This window comes from Schistocerca piceifrons, chromosome 3 (assembly GCF_021461385.2).
Source record: "Schistocerca piceifrons isolate TAMUIC-IGC-003096 chromosome 3, iqSchPice1.1, whole genome shotgun sequence".
Classification (NCBI taxonomy): Eukaryota; Metazoa; Arthropoda; class Insecta; order Orthoptera; family Acrididae; genus Schistocerca; species Schistocerca piceifrons.
Genome location: NC_060140.1, coordinates 193,283,468 through 193,307,922, shown reverse-complemented (window position 1 = coordinate 193,307,922; position 24,455 = coordinate 193,283,468). Strand labels below are relative to the sequence as shown.

Sequence of the window (24,455 nt, the reverse complement as noted above, 5' to 3'; positions counted from 1 at the left end):
TTTATGCACACTGGCGGGGGAGCACAGGCACCCCCCTCGTGGAGAAGTCACCCAAATTCACCACAGAGGGGATCATGGGTGCAGCAGGAAGATGTGTCCAAACTGTAAGCATTTAAAACATCTCATCGGTGGTGGAATGTAAGGTTTTACACCACACCTATACACCACCACCTTGACCTTCTCTGGGAGGGTATCCTCCACGAAGGCCAGGATAAAGGCACGATTGTTTTTAGGGCCTCGTTGTACACAGCGGATAAATCTAACTCCTCATCGCTCTTGGTTTGCACGGATCTCCTTGTCAGTTTGGAGAAGAAAATCCTGGTGGAAAATTATGCCCTGTACCGAGTGCAAAGATTGGTGGGGTGCAACAGAGACTGGGGTGCGACAGAGATGGTCACAAGCACGCAGGGCTTCAGATTGTCTTTATGAGCAAAGAACCGGACCGCATTTTACTCAAGGATTCCACTTCGCCATAGTTATCTTCAATTGTCTCCACAAAAAACAAAGGCTTGGTTGTGGCAAAACTTTCGCCATCTGTCTTGGTACAAACCAGGTACCGAGGGAAAGGTTTCAACCCAAGCCGGTGAGCTTGACCCTCTTCCCAGGGGGTGACCAGGGAGGAAAAGGTCGAAGGATCAGAAGGAGTAGTGTCATGTCTTCTATCACTCTTAGAGACGGCCACAGAATGGCCAGGATGTTGACGATTTTGTCGCTTCATGTGCAAGGCGTCTGCCCTAGTACCACCCACTCCAGCCAGGGGCTCGCCCCGTGGGTGCCACCCTGCCCCAGTAAAGGCTGTCTGGCATGGCAGCCACTGCTGGCAGTCTCGATGCCCCAAAGTGAGCGTCGACTCCTTGACATACATGAGGCGTTAACAGCTCAGGTACTAGCAGTGTGATCCCTGTGTTGTCAGGGGGCTCAGCCAAGTAGGTACTTAACAGCCCCACCACACGGACTCGCTACTGTGCTGGTGACCTAGCAGGAAGGGGGCCAGGGTGCAAGGGGAAAAGGGAGGGGAGGGGGAGAGGAGCCTGCACCATGGAAACTAGGTTGGGAGTTCATCCGCAAATGGCTCACACTGAACGGAAAACGTTGGAAATGGAGGTCAAACCCCAAGGGGACCAAAAACGCCAAAAAGGGTATGGAAACAGCAAACTAAACAATAGCACATACCAAAAACAAAGCCAGGAGGATAGCCAGGTCATTATAAAGAAGTCCACCGTGAGGGAAGGGAGGGTGCAGGAAGAAAGGAGCAAGGACAGCGAAGGGGGGAAACAGGGACAGTAATGCAGTCAGGAAAAAGGAAGGTGACTGCAGTAGCTTGGGGCCCCGTGCTCACCACACACGTACCCACAAAAGGGACTGTGGACCCCCCTGGGAGGGCCATACAGTCTTAACCTTGTACAGTCAGACTTTTATCTGTTTTGGTCCCATGAAAAAATTCCTTGCCAGCCAATGCTTTGCAATAGATGCGGAAATGAAATCAGCAGTCTGGAGATGGCTATATCCCAACCAAGTGGACTTCTGCGAACAGGACATATTGAAACTGGTACCACAATGGGAGAAATGTGTCGAGAATATTAGTGACTACGTAAAAAGTAGGCAAAAGATGTAAGTTCATTTGAGATATTTTTGTTTCATTACCTACTGAATTTTTTGGTAGTAAAATTACCATACGTTACTTTCCAATCTTTCCTCATACATTGTTATTCCAGCTTTAGTTTTCGTCAATATGCACACCTACAAACATAGGATTTTCTATCCTGTTTATTATTTCATGCTTGTTTACTAGGTTAACAGGAGGTGGGATATTTGAACAGTACAAAACTGGAAGAGATGTAGTTCCCTCTGCCCCCCTCCAAGTTCAAAATCATTTGTTCAAAATCATTTGTGCAAAATCAGTCTGTAACATCCCCAAAAACATAATTTTCTATTTCTTCTATTGATGTCTCTTCCTTCACCTTAATAACAATGCTTATACCACCTGCAAACAGGACTAATGGCAGGTTATTAACATAAATCAAGAACAATGTTCAGCCAATGATGGCAGGTCATTAACATAAATCAAGAACAATGTTCAGCCAATGATAGGACATGGAGGTCACACTGTAGGTCCTTTCTGTTATGTCCTAGACAGTAATGCCACCCGAGCCCGCTGCCAAAAGGTTGGCAGCATCAAAGTCCGGACGCCGTCCGCATAAGCAGCGCCAGCGAGACAGCAAATCGCCGCAAGTCTGCGCGCGCCACCGCTGGCTTCTGGGTTCTTAAGCGCTGGAGTCGCGAGCGCTAGGACAGTTCTGTATTCGCCGCTCAGTTGTATACTCGCCACCGAATTGTGTACTTGCTAGTCAGTTGTGTGTTCATCGCAGCAGAGTTGTTGCTTGTCGTCAGCCGACGCAGACCTAGCCACTCCGACTCGAACTAGACAGATCTCTGTAGACACGGAGTTCACTATTGTGTTTCTGTATCTTCGACAATAAAGATAAGTACCGACTTTTATTTAATCAGAGTGTTTGGATTTTCATCTTTCTGTTCACTGTTCCAGCGGACCGGTCGGCCTGCTATTAAAAGTGTGGCGGTGACTTCGTAAGCCATTTCTACAGCCAAGTGTTTGTCGCTACGAACACCGCCACAAAACTGGCGACGAGGACTTCCGAACTCGTGTGCAGGGCTGGTTCAGCTTGTTTCTGGTTATACTAATTATAGCGATAAACTTTTGGGGGCTGGTTTAATTTGTGTTCACTATGTCTGCCGAATTACAACAGTTGATCTTGTTACAGAGTCAGCAAATACAAAATCTGGTGGAAGCAATCGCCAAACAAGCGGCTAATCCTCCAACACAAAAGGAACAAGCACAGGCAGCACCACAGTTCCGTGCTTTTGATTCATCTAGAGAAGAATGGCGAGAATATTTCGCGCAGTTGCAGGTGCACATGACAGTCTACAAAATCACAGGTACTGAGCGGCAGCTTTATTTAATTTCCACTGCAGGCGTGGAAGTCTATCGACTACTTTGTAAGTTGTTCCCGGAATCCCAGCCAGAAGCTTTAGACTATGACGTCGTTGTTAACAAGCTTGCTGAGTATTTCGAGTCGCGAGTTCATGTGGCAGCAGCCAGATTCAAGTTCTTCAGATTAAAGAAACTGCCACATCAATCTAATAAACAGTGGTTAACAGATTTACGGGGCCTCACCCATCAGTGCCGCTTTAATTGTGTGTGTGGAGCTTCCTACAGTGATGTCATGTTACGAGACGCTATTACGCAAAACATTGCAGATTCTCGTATTCGTGCTGCTATCTTAAAGTTGCCTGACCCGTCATTAGAGACTGTGATGAACATCATTGAAGCCCAAGATACTTTTGACTATGCTGAGTGTGAGTTAGATCAGCCATGTATTTCTCAAATTGCCTGTGCTAAGCAAGTTAGGTCACGCCCGCGGCCCCACCGGCAGAGTCAGACTGTAAACACTAGCCGGCCGCGTCATGTTAAACACATTCGTCAGCCGCGTGTGCAAAATGATAAAGTTAAGTCTTGCCCTAAGTGTGTTCTTGCTCATCCTCGTGAACGTTGCCCGTTGAGAAACGCGGTTTGTCACTTTTGTCAAAGGAAAGGACACATCCAGACTGTTTGTTTGCGTAAACGCAAGAACAATTCTAGTGCTGCCCAGCCCATGGATATTCATGTTCTTCAAAGCCAGCCCGCCCAGAAGGTCGCGTTTAAAGACTCTTCCACGGTTCGTGTGGGTAATAAACTTGTTCGCAATAAGCCACCCACCCAGCCCTCTGCTATGCGACCCAGGCGTAATTCCAACGCCGTAAAAAGTAATGTACAGACTGCAAGTGAAGCGGGAATTGTTGTTCCACCCGCCTAACCCACGAGTTGTCGTAAGCAGCGAACACGCGCTAAACGCGCTGATTTTGTGTCTTCCGCCTCCACTGCACCGATCCAGAGACAGTGTAATAAACTATTTGTTAAGCTACGCATCCAGGATAAGACCTTCAATTTTCAATTAGACACTGGTGCGTCTGTGACTCTCATAAATAGTGCTACGTATGCGGCTATCGGCCGCCCTAAACTTTCAGCGGCAAAACATTCTTTGGCTACTTATAGTGGAGAACAAATTCCTGTGTTAGGTGTATGTAGCGTGCCAGCCACATTCCGTGGCAATACAAAAACAGTTTCATTCACAGTGCTCCGCGCTACAGACAGTGTAAACATTTTCGGATTGGACTGTTTTGACTTGTTTGGCCTGTCTATCCAAGACAATGTGTTGCAAATTAATTCTGTTGTTGTTCCTCAAGACAGCATAACCGATTTGTGTAAACGATACAGTGACATATTTAAAGATGAACTAGGTTGTGCTGCGAACTTTGCCGCTCATATTACGTTAAAATCGAGGCTGAGTCGTGCTCGTCCAGTGCCTCACGCCCTCCGGGCACCTGTAGAAGATGAACTTCGTCGTTGGCAAAACAACGGTGTTATTCAACCCGTTTCAGCGAGCCAGTGGGCTTCTCCCTTAGTTATTATAAAGAAACCGTCTGGCAAGTTACGTTTGTGTGCTGATTTTAAGTCGACAGTTAATCCTCAGACTGTCATTGATTCTTTTCCTTTGCCTAGGCCGGACGAGCTGATGGATAAGTTAGGGGAAGCTCGTTTCTTTTCCAAAATTGATCTCCGTGAAGCATATTTGCAATTGCCCCTCGACGAGCAATCACAACAGTATTTTGTCATCAACACGTCGTTGGGGTTGTTCCGTTTTCTGCGTTTGCCTTTTGGTTGTGCGTCAGCTCCAGCTGTTTTTCACCGTTTTTTGTCACAACTTCTGGCTAATGTGCCACCGTGTTGCAACTATTTAGACCATATTGTTGTGTCAGGTCGGACGCCTGCTGAACACTTCCGTAATTTGGAGTGTTTGTTTAAAGTGTTGTCTCAGGCAGGCCTACGTTGCAACATCGATAAATGTTCATTTTTCCTTACGGAGATGGAATATCTGGGACATGTTATTAATGCTCAAGGCATTCATCCCTCCCAGTCACATTTAGCAGCTATTCGTGATTTGCCCGCCCCTCGCAATCTGAATGAATTGCAAGCAGTTCTTGGCAAATTGACGTATTATATTAGGTTTATACCTAATGCATCACAGATTGCTGCACCGTTGCATCGTCTCCGCCGTAAGAATGTTCCGTTTGTGTGGTCAGCTGATTGCCAATCAGCCTTTCAGCAGCTTAAAGAGGCTTTATTGAATGATCGTTGTCTGGTCCATTACGACCCTAACAAGCCTCTGGTATTAGCTTGTGATGTCTCTTCTTACGGCCTCGGTGCTGTGTTGTCTCACCGCGTCGGTAACACCGAACGTCCTATTGCGTTCGCATCTAAATTGCTAAACAAAGCTCAGTGTAATTATAGCCAATTGGACAAGGAAGCGTTGGCTATTGTGTTCGGTGTCACAAAATTCCATCACTACCTCTATGGTAGACCATTCTATTTAGTAACAGATCACAAGCCACTGACGTCACTGTTTCATCCGTCTAAACCAGTTCCTCAGCGGACAGCTCAGAGACTACAACGTTGGGCTCTTTTGTTATCACAATACCAGTATGAGATACTGTATCGCCCTACAGCTCAGCATGCAAACGCTGACACGCTTTCTAGGTTGCCGATTGCTGCGGATGATGTCTTCGATTCCTCTGACGACTCTTGCCATCAGATTGACGCCGATCAGCATCAATCCCTCCGGGATTTTCCGATTGATTATCGTCAGGTGGCACGTGAGACAGCTACGGATCCTCATCTGAGTTTACTATTACGTTTTGTTCAACGTGGTTGGCCGTCCAAGGCAAAGGACATATCGGATCCTGTGGTTCATCGCTATTATCCGCAACGTCATCTGTTGTCTGTTTCGCACGGAGTTTTGCTGTTACGCACCGAGAATGACCAGCTTCATGTAGTGGTTCCCCAAGTGCTCCAATCCAAGATCCTCGACTTGTTGCATCAAGGTCATTGGGGAGTGGTCCGCACCAAGCAGCTTGCCCGCCGTCATTGTACATGGATCGGCATTGATAAGCAGATTACGCAGATGTCTACAGATTGTTCGACGTGTGCCCAACACCAAGCTGCTCCGCCTCAACGCTATTTTGAGTGGGCACGCCCTGCCGGTCCCTGGCAGCGAGTACATATTGATTTCGCTGGTCCATATTGGAATTCTCGTTGGCTCATCGTGATAGATGCATTTAGTAATTTTCCGTTTGTTGTGCCCATGCAGTCTACAACGTCTGCACAAACTATACAGGCGTTGACTTCAATTTTTTGTATTGAGGGTCTTCCAGAAGTTTTAGTGTCTGACAATGGTCCACAATTTACTTCTGCTGAATTTGAAAGTTTTTGTTCTGCCAATGGCATTCGCCATGTTCTTACTCCGCCGTTCCACCCTCAATCGAATGGTGCAGCGGAACGTTTTGTACGCACATTCAAGGATCATATGGACCGCCTTCGTGCTACGCACTCTCGTCAGCAGGCCCTCATCACGTTCCTGTCGTCGTACCGGACCACGCCACGCGACGGCCCTTCGCCTGCAGAGCTTCTCCACGGCCGTCGTCATCGCACCCTACTACGGTTGTTGCACCCCCCGGATCGACGCGCCGCTTCTGAGCATCGCACGCGGTTTCAGCGCAACGACGCCGTTTTTTTTCAGAGTTTATCACGGTCGCCGTCGTTGGGAACGTGGTACCGTGATAAGTGTCCAGGGTCGCGGTTTTTATACTGTTCAAGGTGCTACTGGGGTGCACAGGAGGCATCAGAACCAGTTGCGCCGCGCTGGCCGCCCGGATTCTGCCGCTCGTTCTTTGTCCACAGATTTGGTCCGCGGCGGGTTCCAGCCGCGCCTTCCGACTTCACTGCCGCCCCCGGGGCAGCAGCAGCAGCCGTCGCCGCTACCACGCCGACAGCCCGTCCCGTTGATGCCTCCCGCGCAGCTTCCTCCGGGAGTGCCCCAGGTGGTCGCTCCGGCGCCTGCGGTCCCTCTTCAGTCGCCACCGCCTTCGGAGCTGATGGACGTCGACCCCTCAGCCGGGCCGCCTTCCCAAGCGGTGGCTGTGCAGCCTGTCCTGCAGCCGCTTTCCTTGGGCACCCCCAAGGAGTCTGACACCGCAGCGCCTTGTCCGGCGCCCACTCAGCAGCCGTCGACGCAGCGTCAGGAGCCGCTGCCTCTCTTCGTGGGTCCCGACGCCCCGTCGCGTCCAGTACCAGAAGCTGCGCCCGTGGTCACAGGCGTGCACCCTGACCTCGGTTTTCAGTCGGTGTTTCCCGAGGCCCCGCGCAGCCAATGCTGGGGTGCGGACCGGGGAATACCACCGACAACAGTCTCCGCCCCGGTCTCTTCTGCTACGCCTGCGGCCAGACCCCTCCCCCGCCGTCGACACTCGCCACATCATTATTCAACGACGGTGCAGCGATTTGGGGGGGATGAGTGTTATGTCCTAGCCAGTAATGCCACCCGAGCCCGCTGCCAAAAGGTTGGCAGCATCAAAGTCCGGACGCCGTCCGCATAAGCAGCGCCAGCGAGACAGCAAATCGCCGCAAGTCTGCGCGCGCCACCGCTGGCTTCTGGCTTCTTAAGCGCTGGAGTCGCGAGCGCTAGGACAGTTCTGTATTCGCCGCTCAGTTGTATACTCGCCACCGAATTGTGTACTTGCTAGTCAGTTGTGTGTTCATCGCAGCAGAGTTGTTGTTTGTCGTCAGCCGACGCAGACCTAGCCGCTCCGACTCGGACTAGACAGATCTCTGTAGACACGGAGTTCACTATTGTGTTTCTGTATCTTCGACAATAAAGATAAATACCGACTTTTATTTAATCAGAGTGTTTGGGTTTTCATCTTTCTGTTCACTGTTCCAGCGGACCGGTCGGCCTGCTATTAAAAGTGTGGCGGTGACTTTGTAAGCCATTTCTACAGCCAAGTGTTTGTCGCTACGAACACCGCCACAAAACTTTCCATGTAGATTATCTACCTTGATCTTTGTATTCTTGGGCAGCCTACAATCATTTTTTTAATTGTGTTTCTTTAATACAAACTAAACCAGGCATATCCTGAAGTAAGTATTCCTTAAAATCTTCATTCCTCTAATAGAGTATTTTAACTGACACAAATAAAATAACTTCAATAAGCCACAAAGATTCAAACTGGTAATATTTAATCATGTTAAGATTTTTTGTGCCAATAAATGTGTAAATAAATGACTCAATAGACTGTCCCTTTGAAATCTAAAGTTTGACTGGTTAAGTACCCCATTACTACACTGGTGGAAGACAAACATAGAGTTTTATTTCTCACATAGCATAATCATCCTTCAATCTCCTGAAGACCAATGTGAGAATTCCATCGGAGATAGTTTGCCACCACTCTAGACCATCCACTAGAACATGAATATATGCCCATTACATATGTAATCCTGTTGTAACAAAAGTCAAAATATCGTACTCACTTGAAATCAACTTACATTTATTGTTTTCAGAAGGGACACTTGACTGACTATCCTGTTGCTCGCTACGGGATATTCCATCAAATGGGATCACTTCTTTTTCTCTGACCTGTAAAACCATACAGCAGTTAAATGTAACTGTTTGAAGTACTATCAAAATAGTACCTAAACATGCATAATCATTCTTGTATTAAATTACATTCATAGAACATAAGCTGCTAGAAATAGACACATATTAGGGGACTTCACAAACAAATGTAAAGCCGAGCAATACATAAGCCACAGGTAGGCAGTTTTAATAGAAAAATAACCTAATAGTTAATTTTATTTTAAAACAAGACAGCCAATGTTATTTTCCTATTTCAATAACTTAACAGATGAGTTATGTTGAAATTACTACGTTCTTAACACGCATCACTAGGAAACTTACATGTTTTATTTTGACAAAACTGTCATCCATTTTGTCTGTATTTTCCATTAATTTAAGTCGATCAGGCATTGGTGCCGCCAGACTCCGCAAAGCCTCGTGATTGTCCTTACTTTCTGAACCAATCTTTTTACCTGCAGTGAGACAGGATTATAATTATCAATAAATGTTATACACAAATTACTTACAAGGTACAAGATATCATGTGCTTTAAGAATTAGATACAAACCAAAATCAATTTTCGATTAATTCTCAAAAATTTTTTCTTATTTATGTACAACACAATTTGAGGCAATATTAAATTAATTTTATTATTATAAAATTAATGTTAAGTTTTTACATAGCATTATCTACAGCAACAGCCATTGTCCATAAGCCACCATACAGTGTATGGTGGGGAGTGCCTTGTACCACTGTTAGTCATTTTCTTTACCATTCCACTCACAAATGGATCAAGGGAAAAGCGATAGTCTATCTGCTTCTATACAAGACCTGATTCTGTTATGTTGTCTATGCAGTTATGTGAGATTTATGTTGGTGGCAGCGGGATGTTTCTGTCAGTCACAGTTACACTTTATTTATAGTAACTAAATTTTAATCAACCATATACCAGTGGTGCACAGCAACCCTCGAGTATTCAAATGTAAAGGAGGAAAAACAGTCAGTCACAAAGTCCGTAATTTTTTGCAGATCTGGATTTTGACTATAACACAGTCATCACTGGTGCTAAACTAAAAACTGAAAGAACCGAAACAGGTACAAAATGCTGTTTCATGAAAATAACATCTTCCCTCCAAAGATTCTGATGTGAATTGACAGAACATTTTTTAATACTTGCACATTGATCCAGTCCAATGGCAAAAAATTGCTACATTCAGCTTAGATGAATTTACAACCTCAGATACTGTAAATCTAATACATGTGTGTGTGAGCTGAGTTCATATGCGCAAGCGCGTGTGCGTGTGTGTGTGTGTGTGTGTGTGTGTGTGTGTGTCGTCTATTTTTGACAAAGGCCTTACATGCCAAAAGCTTTATGTGGAACAGCCTTTTTTTTGTGTCTATCTGCAACTCAGCATCTCCACTATATGGTGATTAGCAACTTTCCTTTTCATAATATTGCTAAAATATTTTAACTTAAATTAGAATGCGAGTCTAAGTTTTGAGCTTATATTACATCCAGGACAACACCATTACAACTCTATTCAGTGTGCAGCCTATTTCACTCTGACTACAAATAAACTAAACAGACTATAAGAGATGGGAGTAATCAAATTAGTGACCACAAGCAATTGGGCAAAACCAATTGCCATTCATACAAGCAGATAATTATTGGTGGTCATGATAACATGCGGCAGTTGCAGAGGGACTGACATAGGACACGGTTGAAATCACAGATGGACTTATCTATATGGAATAAGAGGTACTGGTGCACTTATTGGAATATGATGTGCTATGTGAATGCAGATGCTTATGCTGGTGTCTGTGAGAAATACAATTAAAGGAACTGATCTTTTTGAGCTATGAGTCTAGATTGTCACGCACAGGACACAAAGCCTAGGATGGAACAGCTCCCTGTGACTTTCTCCCAGTGCTCTACACCTTTTCCTTGGCCTCTAAACTGCAAGGAGCTGCAGTTGAAGCTCATATCTCTCCTGGACTTGCATATGACATGTTACAGTCATAAAAAGTCTCCTCCTCCTTGTAGAAGGTCATGTGAGATTTGAAGGGTGAGAAAGAAACAGCAGACTTAAATGTTCTTGCAGTACAATGTCATGTTCTGTGCTGGAGCTTTTTCCATGTGAATTCCTTGGTGTCCTGTGAGCACCTTGCACAACTGCCTCCACCGCTCCACCTTCCCTCCCCATTTACTGGCTTGATTCCTTCTTTAGTTCTCCCACAGTTTGTATGAAAGACAGTAAGTGCACAGTAACTTTTTTTTTTCTTCCTTGAATAGTCACTTCTGCCTTTACCATGTCCAATTTTGAACTTATCTGTTTTGGTCCACAGACAATAAGGAGGCTTAATATTAACTGCTTTCTTACACACATTCTTAGAGCAGTTAAATATGAACACCATCAAATGGGATGTAATAGAATAATCAGAAGTCTGTCATAAAAATGAAAACCAAGCATTAATTGATATCATGACAAGACTCATAGAGCAGGAAGGAAATTCAGATGTAGGCTTTGTTGTAAACCAGAAAATTAAAAATCATTTTAAAGGCACTGAAGAAATCTCAAACAGAGTAACAAGATTTGTTTTAAAAATAAACAAAAGATGCCCGCACGTAAATTACTCTACTGATTTTACAGAACAGAAGATTTCTTCAAAGAGTTATCAGAGCTTATATCGACAATATATCCTGCTATAAGTAGTTATTGTAGGGGACAGAATGCAAAAGGAAGTTAAGCTACAGTTGGAAATTTTGGATAAGATACCACTAATGATAATGGTCCTAGGTTTATACAATATTCCTCCAGAAAACAAACAAAAAATGAACTTGTGAAAAGAAAGATGGAATTGAAATGGAACTGTCTGTATTTTATCCAATAGTACAGAAATTGCACAGATGTGAGTCATAAACTACTTTAGAATGTCTAGTGATCGAATATGATAGGCTATGAGCACTTGACATTTTAAAGTTGTTTAGGATCAGAGTAAAAACAGATACAAAGCTAGAATGAAACAAACCTATCAGGCAATAAGACAAAAATGCAGAGTAGATGAATTTACATGAGATAGACACACAGATGAAATAATACTTATTAAAACAGTCTGGGCTACTGTACTGCGGTCAAATCAATTTCTTGGAGGAAGCCAATGTTTCATTCACATCTGTGAAAGACATCTTCATTAGACTGTAGCTTCTATGAAAGTCTGATTCACACCCTAGCTTAGTACTCAGTAGCCAGAGTGTGTTACAGTTGCAAACAGCCTCTCTGCTCCTGCTTGCAGGGCCATGTACAATCTAACATTCTTGCTTGCTGTCAAACATGATAGCGTCACAGAAGCTACAGTCCCATTTCAAGATATCCTTCACAGATAGGAATGAAACATTTGAGCTTTCCACAACACTGATTCAACCACAGCACAAAAGCCAGGAATATTATAATAAGTATGACATTTTTAGTGCTGAAAGATTATATTTTACATATATGGAACATGTAATCACTTAACAAAGCTACTAATGCAAACAGCAAAACATAGCAGACAGAAAGACATAATGAGAAAATAAACTGTCAATGAACAAGGCAACTGTTAAAGTGGACGAGTTGCACACAAATGATAGCATAGACATGATAGAATATATTGAACTAGTTGAAAATGTCTCTGAGAAGATGTGGGAAGCGATGAAAACTGTCTCTTAGGAACAACTGGAAATTATAAGAGTGTGAGGAAAATAAAGCAGATACTTATGTTAGGTGTATAACAAATTTCATCAACATATTTCCAGTCTTGTTTATGTGGCTATTACCACTCAATACCTCAACTTTGTGAATTATTATCTTTACACCTACGGTTATTTATATCCATCAATGACTTTTCATAACAATATAAGTACTCTGGACACAAATTGCTCACTTAGGAAGCTATAACACTAACTGTTTGTAACACTTTGCGTAACTTTCATAATAGCCTCAATTCATCGAGAAAAAGTCAATAAGTTTCTTCAGGTAAGCCACATTTGCCTGAAGCCAGTCATTAATCATTAGATTCCACAGTTTCCAAACCACTGTTCTAAATAGTTTCAGGCATGTTCTATGGGACTCAGAGGAGTTAATTTAACGGGCCAGACAAAATGCTATTGTTTGCCCGAGTCTTCATGGAACCACGAATGTATGTTGCCACCAAATTGAAGACATAGAAGAAAAGGTAGTACTTGGTAATCAAGTATGTTAAAATAAACATCCCACTTCATGTTTACAGTAATCTGAAAGACAAGCATTAAATCATGGTATAAAAAACACCACCAAAACATCACAAGCCCAACCACTGACTGGGTCAACCACAGTTTGCGGTACCAGCTATCTGCTTAGATATATGACGCAACTGTGTCGTTCCATGCCATGGTAGTGCGAAATATTTAAAATGGATCAGGTTTTCAGAGTGTGTGCCAGAATACGCAGTAGCACTCTCTGATGTGGGATGTTTGTTTTTCTAAACTTTTTGCAAGTGATGTTAGTGATTCACTGTACTCCATGAGTGCAGTTTGTGAAAATAATATTTGAAGAGTTTGTGATGGTTTGTTAGTGAGTTATTTTGATGTTTCCAGCAATAGGCAGTTTTTGGACTTGTAATTATTAGTGCAGGGTGTTGATTATGGCTGGAGATATTACTTTATGCTTCATTTTTTGTTAGTTATGATATGACAATAAAGTTCGTAAGTCCCTGCATGCCACAATGGTGGATGACATGTTAACCCTGATCAAATTCCTAAAGCTGCTCAGTTTAATTGCCGAATATGTGAAATGTTACATTTGTGGAGAAGGTATGAGATTGACCAAAGTTGCTGTATTTTAGTCCAGGGGCCAGTATATGTATCATTGTCAGCGCGCCAACATGTGGTGCACTATCTGGATGGGTTACTGGTTTGAGAAGTCTAGGCAGGCCATTTAAAAGACTATGTTGGTGACATATTATTTTTTGCTATTGCTAGATTCATGGTTGCTAAGTATGGTCTTATTATTTATTGTAGTTTGTACGATATGTGTGTTTGTGCACATAATTGCATGTTTCTCGACTACTGAAAACTGAAGTTAACGCAATTTTTTTTAAATTTTTTGGGCTGTGTTGTTAGTTGTTGGTAATTATGTTGGACTTTGGTTGCTTGGTCTCACAGAGTCTGTTTTATCTACTTTGGTAACATTAGGTTTTCAACAGTTTTGGTTTTGTGGTACCACAAACTTCAAACTTCATTTTCACTGTAAAGATCAAGTGAAGTGTTACGTACAGGATGTCTCACAGTGTGTGGCGTTTTGGTACTGCAGAGTTTATTGATATTGTGGATTTCATTAAAGCTATAGAGGTCAAGTAAAATTTCTATTCAATGTTTTGGAGCTATTTGTAGGTTCATGGTATGATAGACATCATTTGAGCTATACAGGTCAAGGTAAATTTCTGATAACATGTTTTTTTTAAAAAAAAATTATTTTATTGCTAAGGATTTTGTTTGCTTGATTTTTGCATTAGCAGGCCTATGTGTTTTGGTGTGGCTTCATTGCTATAATTGTCATATTTTTCATTTCTCCCCACCCAAAAACCCCCATTGTCACAGTTGTCCCATTTAGTTTCATTGTAAACCTGCAATAAAATATTTCTCATCTTATCAGGTTGATGCACAAATTCATAGTGTTTTTCCATAAGTTTAATAAACACAGTACACAAACATAACAGAGACTTTAATCATCAATAATATATTCTCCATCACTATTTACAGCAATCTGCCAACACTGGGGCAACTTTTCAGTTGTGCAACTGTAGAAATAATGTGGTTTTGAGGTGAAGAACTCGTCGAGTCATGTTCGGGTGGCATTTTCATCTGGAAAGGAAGTTCCTGTAACATTGTTTAGTAGAGTGTGGAAAAGTTGAAAATCTGAGGACCCAAGATCAGTTGAATAAGGTAGGTGTGGAATGACTTCCCAACCCAACTCCTGAATAGTGTGTTTTGTCAGAGTGCAGACAGGCCTTATTGTGAGTAGCATCACTTGATGCAGTCTTCCTGGTCATTGTTCTTGGACTGCATCTGCAGGATGTCTCAGTAGTTGACAATAAATGTCAGCAGTGACAGTTACAGCTTGGGGAAGCAACATCGCTGTTCCACCACATTCACGACATTGTCTTTTGCAGATGCGCGCAGGTCTTTATATCGGAAGTTGCTGCTTTGTTTGGGCACAATGACACAACCATTTCTTCTCCCCTCCCATAATGACGCCATTTCTCATCTCCTGTAACAATACAGAATAGGAAGAGTTGGTGTTGTTCACGGGCAACTGATGACCAGCAAGCAGAGAATATGGCCATCAGGTGATTTTTGTGATTTTGGCTTAGAGTATGTGGTGCCCATACATCCAATTTTTGGCTCCCTCCGTCAGAGGTTCAAGTCCTCCCTCAGGTGTGTGTGTGTGTGTGTGTGTGTGTGTGTGTGTGTGTGCGCGCGCGCGCGTTTTGTCCTAAGCGTAAGTTAGTTTAAGTTGGATTAAGTAGGTGTAAGCTTAGGAACCAATAACCTAAGCAGTTTGGTTCCTTAAGGCCTTACCACAAATTTCCAAAATTTTCCAATTTTTGAATCTTCCCCACTGAATGCAAATGTCCCACTATGGCAGAATGGTCACAGCTGATCACATCTGCGAGTTCTCCAATACAATGACCCCGATCATTGTAGATAAATGTGTTTAAATGACCTCCTTCACACCCCGAAGGTCTTCCTGTTCGTGGAGAGTCACTAACGTCAAAATGCCCCTTCTTAAAACAAGAAAACCATTTCCTTGCCATGCTTCGTCCAATGGCATTGACCCCAGACATGACGCAAATGTTTCTGGCTGCTGTTACCCCTCTACTGAACTCAAACAGAAGAATATGTCGAAATGTTTCAGTTTCTCAACTTTGCACTCCATTTTCCAGTGCCCACAGCCCCACTCACTATCTCCAAATCATGAAATGACAGTAAATAAACTCAAATAGCAACAGTGAGCTACAAATAAAAAATGACACTCAATAAACAAACCAAAAGGAACCAGCATGCCAAACTGCCACGCACAAACACTATGAACTTATACAACAACCTAATGTTTGTGCCTGTTCGCACGTGTAATGTGAGACGTCATGTTTTCCAATACAGTATATGCTTGAAATATGGGAGTTCACCGTGCTGATGATGACGTGGATCAAAGCTCATGAGAGGTACCACAATCTTCAGTTTTGCCCTCTGGTCCTCCACAAACTGCAGTTTAAGTGCCTCATCGGACAATCAGTACACTGGACACCTTGCATCCTTGGACAAGAGGCAAAATCCCAATGCATCCAACCACACTGAATGCCTCCAGTCCGCTACAGTCCAGTTTCTGTGTTGTCTGGCCCACTGAAGCTGTGCAGCTTCACATGCTGCAGTGAGCGATGGCATCTTGTTTAAGTAACCACTCCAAATGTCCCACACATGCAATTCTCTTCACAATGTTCACTCCAAAACAGCTTGAAACGGACATGCATGCACTGAAAGCAGCAACTTGTGTCATGTTTGAAACTAAATGTCATTGACAAGGCATGACACTTATCCTCGGGCCCTGTCACTTAGAACTGTTTTAGGACAGCTGTTCTTATGTTAATGCCATGTTACACAGCTGTAAGTGGACCACAGCTTTTAAATACATTGTGCAGTTAATTTTGATACACCAACAAATTGGGCAACTTCACCCATAGTGTAGTCATGGGCACGTCCAAATATGATAGTTCCTTTTTGCCATTCTATCACATCTCCACATCAATCCATCTTCAATTTCACATTACCAAATGGCACATACACATCTGTGGTAAAGAATCATACAGTACCAGTACTGCACATCTACAGTGCACCATTGTGCTGAAGTGTGCTCTTTCAAGGAGTGACTAAGAGTTTGTTCTTGAGCTTACATCAAAATGAGTCATTTTCAGGCTGTGAATGTAATGACAGAACAGAGCAATGACAATGAATTACCATTTTGCCTGGAATGCATACATTCTGAAATATTTTCATTCAATTTCAGTAAGATCTAGCTTCCAACAGGCCATGAAATGAAGCTTTGATTCCATGTATCTCACATGTAAACCTACCCAAAGGATACACTTCGATATGGATCAGCTTTGAATATGTTGTAGTATAGAGCAAAATAAGTTACACATATTTTTTTATACGTACTCATACAACTCTGTTAAGCAAGTCAAACACCCGCTTGAAAAAAATGATGATGTTACAATGGCACACACAAATTTGTCGAAAAAGTTATTTTTTTCGGAACCCTCTCTGCCCCACTGTTCTGATTTTCATTCCTGACATCAAACTAACAGCAAAACATATAACATCGTTAATACCAAATTCAATCATACATGATGAGGTCAAACAATGGAAAGTCCTGGATGGAATAATTACAATACTATGAAAAGGATGGTTGCTGCTCACCACATAGTGGAGATGCTGAGTCGCATGTGTGTGTGTGTGTGTGTGTGTGTGTGTGTGTGTGTGTGTGTGTGTCTATATCTTATGTTGTATTTGTGTTCCCATTTTACATTTGGTGTAATTATTTTTCCCACGTTGTAATTTTTTTCAGTTTTAATTATGTTACATTTAAAATAGTTTATACACTATTAAATAGTTTATACACTATTATTGTAAGTTTCTTGTAAATCCGTACAATAATGAGGAAGTGCAGGATTTTTCAGGCCAAAAAATGCTGAATTCACCTTGATTTTATGCACAATGCACAATTCCAATTTCATGACAGGAGAGGGAAGGAAGAGACAATTCCCCGTTTCCTTCGGCCGACCAACCTTACCCAAACACACAGGTAGCAGAATATGAGGGAAATGCTGTGTACTGGAATGCCTGCTTTGCACCACTTATTGTGATGTTCACATTCCTAGTGTTGGACACACACTACATTTTTCTTGGTTCATGTCTTCAAAAAACACACAAACAGCAAAAATGTCAATGAACCCAAAAAATATATTGCATTTACAAAAAAAAGTTTGATCAGCCACAATATAATGTGGACACTATGATCACTACTGAAGAAATTACTTTTGCATCACAGCTAGAAGATTTGATTAAAGATGTTACTAATAATGACATATTTGTGGAATGTCAGATTACTTTAGTGTTTGAAGATGCTAGTGCAATTTCAGATCATATTCTAATTGAATTCTAATTGGAGAACATTATGAAGAAATGTTACAAGATGATAAAGAAAAGCAGACTGTGACATAGACATTGAGTAAAATCAACAGGCTGTTACATTTTGACACATTGGTAAGAATGAATTTGAAACTGTAAAACATAGATACAGAGACGTCACAAAAGAAGAAGCTCTGTATAAATTGGTTGGAAGCACAAATTGCTGCAGGTGGAACAAGAAATGAAAATTTGTTAGGTATTTCCAAGTATGTGTAAGATAAATTTCAAATTACAGTGGACAATTGAGTACCGATACATGTTCTGGATATAATGAGGTGGGCTTTACAAGAGAGGGATGAATATAATTTATCATGTTTGTTCCAGGCTTCCTCAAAATGGATACATAATTTTAAGGTGGGACAAGGAAAATCAATAAATTTGTCACTCAAGTGCAATTTGTGAATGAAGAAGAACTGAGGGGAAAAGCTTGTGAAATTGTGGATACTGTGAAACTGAAAATTTTATTGATTGGAGAGGCCAGTATGTATTATTCTGACCAACCAGATTTCAATTTGGAAATGCATAGAGGACAAATATCAAAAATTGAAAATTCTAACAAAATCGCTAAATGCCCTAACACAGTCATACAATACAGCCAATTATACCTGCAAGTGGAAATTTGATATCCCCCTTGCTCACAGTTTTGAAATTAAAAGATGGTAAGTTCAGACCAAAAGTTAAAAAAAACCTATACAAAGCAGGTAATATCCTTGTGTTCACTTCTACATCTCGTAAATTGATATCAGAACTCACAAGGAAATGGTTCAAACATGCTTATATACCTAATGTGAATGAAAAATCTGTCTTATTTTTTAATTCATGGAGAAGGAATAAATATTTAAAGTCTTTGATAAATACAGGAACCAGATAAATATTTTAACAGTTCCTGTCAGAATGACCAGTATGATTCAGCCATATTCATTTCGCCATGAAAAAATTTCTTCAAACATTTTTCAGATGTACTTATAGCGTGTAATTACACTATTAAATTGTATTTAAAAAATAATATTCTAAAAATTCAATCCTTCATTTACAATCAGTTTTCTTCACACTAATCCATTAACCTTTTCAAATATGTGTAGTTACAATGAACAGAAGCCATCTAAATGAGACACACATGCTCACTTTTGCTTAAAAACTGTGATCCTGTTTGAGACTCCTTTCATGAAACTGTAATTGTCTGATACATCTGCCGCAAAAAATCAAAGTGGATTCAGCAGTTTTTTGCCTGAATAATTCTGTGCTTTCTTGTTATTGTACAGATTTACAATACTATTACAATAGCAATGTGCAAACAATTTCACATATAACTGAATCTGAAAAGGTTACAACTTTGGAAAAAAAGAAACACAAATACACCACACACACACATATATATATATATATATATATATATATATATATATATGAAATTGTTTGCACATTGCTATTGTAATAGTATTGTAAATCTGTACAATAACAAGAAAGCACAGAATTATTCAGGCAAAAAACTGCTGAATCCACTTTGATTTTTTGCGGCAGGTGTGTGTGTGTGTGTGTGTGTGTGTGTGTGTGTGTGTGTGTGTGTGTGTGTGTATATATATATATATATATATATATATATATATATATATATATATAAAAACAAAGATTATGTGACTTACCAAAAGAAAGCACTGGCAGGTCGATAGAAATTTAAGCTTTCGCAACCAACGGTTGCTTCGTCAGGAAAGAGGGAAGGAGAAGGAAAGACGAAAGGATGTGGGTTTTAAGGGAGAGGGTAAGGAGTCATTCCAATCCCGGGAGCGGAAAGACTTACCTTAGGGGGGGAAAAGGACAGGTATACACTCGCACACACACCCATATCCCCCCCTGGGGGAGTGTTTCACCCCCTTAATGGCTGTATGGGCACATAAAAAATCTCTCTCTCTTATTTTGCTTTACACTACAATATATTCAAAGCTGATCAAACCTGAGGTGTAGGTTTTCTTGTTAGTATAATGAAAGATGTATGTGAATACAACAGCTTCGATTAAACTTCATTAGGATAAAGGGAAGTTGCAAAATCAAACAGAAGCCAGGTGCCACAAAGAGATTTCATTAGTGCTACAGGAAGTTTTCAGTCCCACAAACTGGGAATGTAAAGGCTGAGTGATATATTAATGGAATGCATCTGAAAACACACACACACAAACAAACACAAGTACGTTGGGTCTAAGCACTATGGGACTTAACATCTGAGGTCATCAGTCCCCTAGACTTAGAACTACTTAAACCTAACTAACCTAAGGACATCACACACATCCATGCCCGAGGCAGGATTCGATCCTGCGACCATAGCGGTCGCGCGGTTCCAGACTGTAGCGCCTAGAACCGCTCGGAAATGAGAGAAGGACTTTATCCAAAAATTGATGTCAACTGGCTATCGATTACAATGAAGAGGCATACACTTGCTAGAACAGATGTAAATGATGCTTTCTGCTGCCTTTTTGTGTTGCAGAGACTTTGAAAACTTGTTTTCAGGGGTGAGAAAATGATGACTTCAACTGTATGCCTTCAGGTGCCGAAGACAAAAACCTTAAGGCTCCGAATTCTCTTTTCAACTAAGCAGAGTAAGTCACAAAGGGATCAATCAATTTGTGATTGTTATGTACAGATATTAACTATATTTCCCAATTATCTTCTACAGTCAAAGCTAGACAAAGTGAGGTCAGTGAAATGATGCGACACATGAGGCGATTTGGATGGCAATAGTTCATATCACCATCACAGTCATATGTGACTGACAGTATTTTCCTGCCAGGCTACATCAGACAGACGCAGGTGGCACCCTTCACCCTCTGGCATTCCAGGGCCATTTGGATTTTTACACTGAGACTTGCGGACACTGTTGAAAGAAGCAGATTTGTGGGAATTCACACTTCTTGCAACCTTGAAACAGTAACTATAAGTAATGGAATACATCAGACATATGCAGCTAGTATGGTATTATTGTATCATTACATGGCCTCATTGGCTGTATGCAACTGACAGCATGGCAGACACCTATTGTCTAAGTTTGAAGCTGATTCATCACTGGGCAGAGCCAATAATGCTAAGTTGATCATAGGCCGCATTCTATAAAAATCTGAATTTAATTTGTTTGGACTATTTCGGAAAACATCATCAGTAATTCTCCTGTCCAACTGACAGTCTTTGAAGTATAAACAAAATATTAAAAAAATTGTTATTTGTAAAGTATGCATGGTACACATACCAACAAAAGTTTTGCATCACCCCTTTATTTCAAAATTCATGGCACAGAAAAAAAAATTGGCTCCGAGACATGCATATACATTCATCTGCAACTTGTCCAGATCACCAAAAAAATAAACATTCCTGTAATGACAAAATTATCTGTTACCCCCCCCCCCCCTTCCACAGCAGGTGCTGGAGATCATAAAGCCAGCCCGGGTCCAAATTGTTCCATTCTTCTATGGCCATTCTCTGTAGGACACACAGAGCACATGATCACTGTTAGTGTCCACAAACAGCTTGATTCAATCGATCCTACACACATTTGAGAGCGTTCATGTCCAGGCAACAGGCAGGCCACAACATACCGATCTCCCTAGCATGCTGAAGGAATGTGTTTATGAGAATGCCACGATAAGAATGTGAGTTATCAGCCATCAATATGAAACTGTCACCAAAATGTTGGTGATACGGTCCCACTACTGGCTGCAGTATATCGTCCCTGTACCGTAGAGTAATGAGATTGCCCTCAATGGCCACGAGAGGTGTATGTTGGCTCGAACATCCCACGACAGGACTCCACCGGTACTTTGTCGCCCACAGTGTTGAAGGCGTTCAATATCACTGTGTTGTCTCCAAAGAAATTGTCTGTGATTACCAGGATACAAACAGATCTGAGTTTCACCTGAAAACACACCCAATGCCAACCCTGTGGCGTCCATTCTGCATGACTCCTTGCTCATCTGTAATTAGTCCATGGTGTTGTAGTGTATGACATGCTGCTTGCCTTAGCCATCTGGAAAGGAGATTCGCATCATGCAATGATCTGACAGTTTGATGCGGCACATGACATCACGTAGCCTCTTCGAACCCTGAATTCAGTTCTACAGCACTCAGTCCACGGTGCCTTTGGCTGAAATGTCGAATATCTCCATCACCCTGTGCACTGGTTGAACCTGGATGGGTTGTGTATTGTAATTTCTCAACACTACCCATCAATTGGATTTGACTACATCTCTTTGACTTTGATGCACACGTTGAGCAAGTTCCCTGGCTGACAAGCCTTCTGTGCACAATGTGATGATGTGGACCCGCTTATTCATTGTGAATGTCCTTCATCTGATGACAGATGTTCACTTTATTGTGTCGCAGATGTCTAATGGTTCCCTACTGGTGCTTTACTTTCAATTTAAATACTGCAATCCATTACAGTGTAGCATTCTACCCTTATGTAGGGCTCATGGTGACTGCATATGTTTACAAACAGTATCAGGGCTGACCTTCCGATTGGTGCAGGAACAGTCACAACAGCAACGCACTTGCTCGGGATATAGGTGTGATGTAACACTTTTGTTGATGTGTGTACATTTCATATATGCGGTGTGTATGTCAGTTTCTTCCTTTCTTGCACATTATAGGCTGAGACCACACAGATAAAAGCTTCAGGAGAGGCCAGAGTCAGATCACAATATAACATCACCTTCAGTGACTGTATATTCAGCTCAATTTGACATGAAGGATGTGACGAGCATTTGTCTGACATGGCCTACAGGAAAATACTGGTTTGTCACATATAACTGATGTGGCACTCTCAGTGGTCAGAAGATTGTCCTCGGGAGACTCACTCTCAATATGAGTAACACGGCTGTCAACAAGTTAAATTATGACAAGAAAATAAGTTTTTGAAACTTATGCCCTACCACAATGTCAAAGGCACAGTTTTACATGCAACGTGTGTTCTGCTACACATACTGAAGTCCAGTTGGTTGAATTATCATTGTAAAATATGATGTATCAACAAGTGAACTACTACCACCATAGTTCTCTTTGTTTGGCTGTGTATGTTTGCCAGTGTCCCATTTGATCCATGGGGGCAAGGACAGGGGAACAATGTCAGATTATGAAGGATACATTTTTATCAGTCAATAACTGTTCCAGTGAACTCCAGATTTCGGGAACATGTGCAATAATTTTTCAGGCAATTGTGTGTGAAGTTAGATATAAATAATGATTTATTTTCGACAGTTAAAAAAAGTATATTCAAGTACCACTGTTTTACTATCAAGATTATCAATTCGTCGCAAACTCACCTAATAGATACTCCATAACTCCTCCACTAGGGTCTACACTTACAGCAACATTTTCTCCTGACCTAAGTGCACTACGTTCTTTTACTGTGGTTTCGTTATTTGTCAAAGCACTGTTTCTCACAAGAAGATCGTTGTCTTCCAAAATAGACTTCACCATTGCGTTACGAAGTTTAACACTTTGAGTCAATACTTTCAGGAGGAGTGCATCGTTTGTGCAATTCCTTGCAGATTGCGGTGCACCATCAGATTTACAACGTGCTGTAAGATTCGTGGAGGAATGATATTGCTGACAGTGTGTGTCTTTGTTATGCTTCTCATTGCGGTCGTCACTTCGTAATATATGTTTTCGACCAGCCAGAGACGAATTACTATTAGCGTTTACTGTTTGAAATTTGATTTGTTTCCGCGTCTCGTCAGCCGGACACTGCGCCTGCTTGTGGCTGAAATTCCTGGACAGGGGGTCATCATTATGCAATACGAAACACACATGTAAATCACCAACTTTACTGACAGAATTCAAAATTGGCACATAAACTTGATAAGGGTTCTCATATATTATCTTTTTTAAATTACTGATTTTCGCTGTCCCAATTAACTCATTCAAACCTCTCTGGACAACAAACAATTCCAAATGGTCGCTATCTTCCAAGTATGTTTCGAATAAGTTAATTGGTGCTTTTATTTCGTAAATAAACGACTGGGATGTCTCGTGTCCACCTCTGTTTCTCACGTCACTGGGCCTGCAAATTGTAGGTGACAATTAATTATAATTTTTCAAAAATACTAGAGGAGTCGATAAGTACTATCACGAAACGTGTTATCTTACTTAAATACAGGTACTGTGCTGTCTCCCCACCAGCGTGCTAACACAGCAATATCACCGGGCGGCTTCTTTCTCCATAGAATGTGATCAACTTTTAATGTCAAATAACTAAATACTTCGCCTTCTACTAACGGAGGTAAAGAACCGTACGTTGAATTTTTCACAGGAAATGCGACATTCATTTCACATAAAACATGTCTATTTGCGATCCACCTTCACTGAGTGTGGCACAAAACAGAAACAAAACAATGAATTTGTAAACACTACTGACAATTACAGCCCCTCCAAACATCTTACAATAAACTTTCGCAGGTACACTATTCCAATGGTCGAAAGATATTTCAGTCAAAGATGTGCTAGATGAACTTTCCGCTATTCGAGGATTTCTAAGACAAAAAAGTTTCCAAAATCGATGATTTTTATTTTTAAAAAGAAGTTGAAACATTCGCTTCATTATTTGTTTCTTTTGACAAAATACCTCATTACACAATTTACCAAATATA

The 24,455-nt window shown here is 41.6% G+C and overlaps 1 protein-coding gene across 1 annotated transcript in view; it reads right to left on the bottom strand.

The window, feature by feature from the left end:
• The window catches only part of LOC124789030 (C2 domain-containing protein 3-like), a 70,211-nt gene extending 45,981 nt beyond the window's left edge, over window positions 1-24,230 (bottom strand). Inside the window, exons 1-4 of the mRNA XM_047256318.1 lie at window positions 23,956-24,230; window positions 23,130-23,869; window positions 8,907-9,037; window positions 8,495-8,585 (exon numbers count right to left, since the gene is read on the bottom strand). Coding sequence (XP_047112274.1) covers window positions 8,495-8,585; window positions 8,907-9,037; window positions 23,130-23,869; window positions 23,956-24,134 — 1,141 coding nt within the window. The 5' untranslated portion in view covers window positions 24,135-24,230. The remainder of the gene's footprint in view (window positions 1-8,494; window positions 8,586-8,906; window positions 9,038-23,129; window positions 23,870-23,955) is intronic.
• Between the last annotated feature and the right edge of the window lie 225 nt (window positions 24,231-24,455).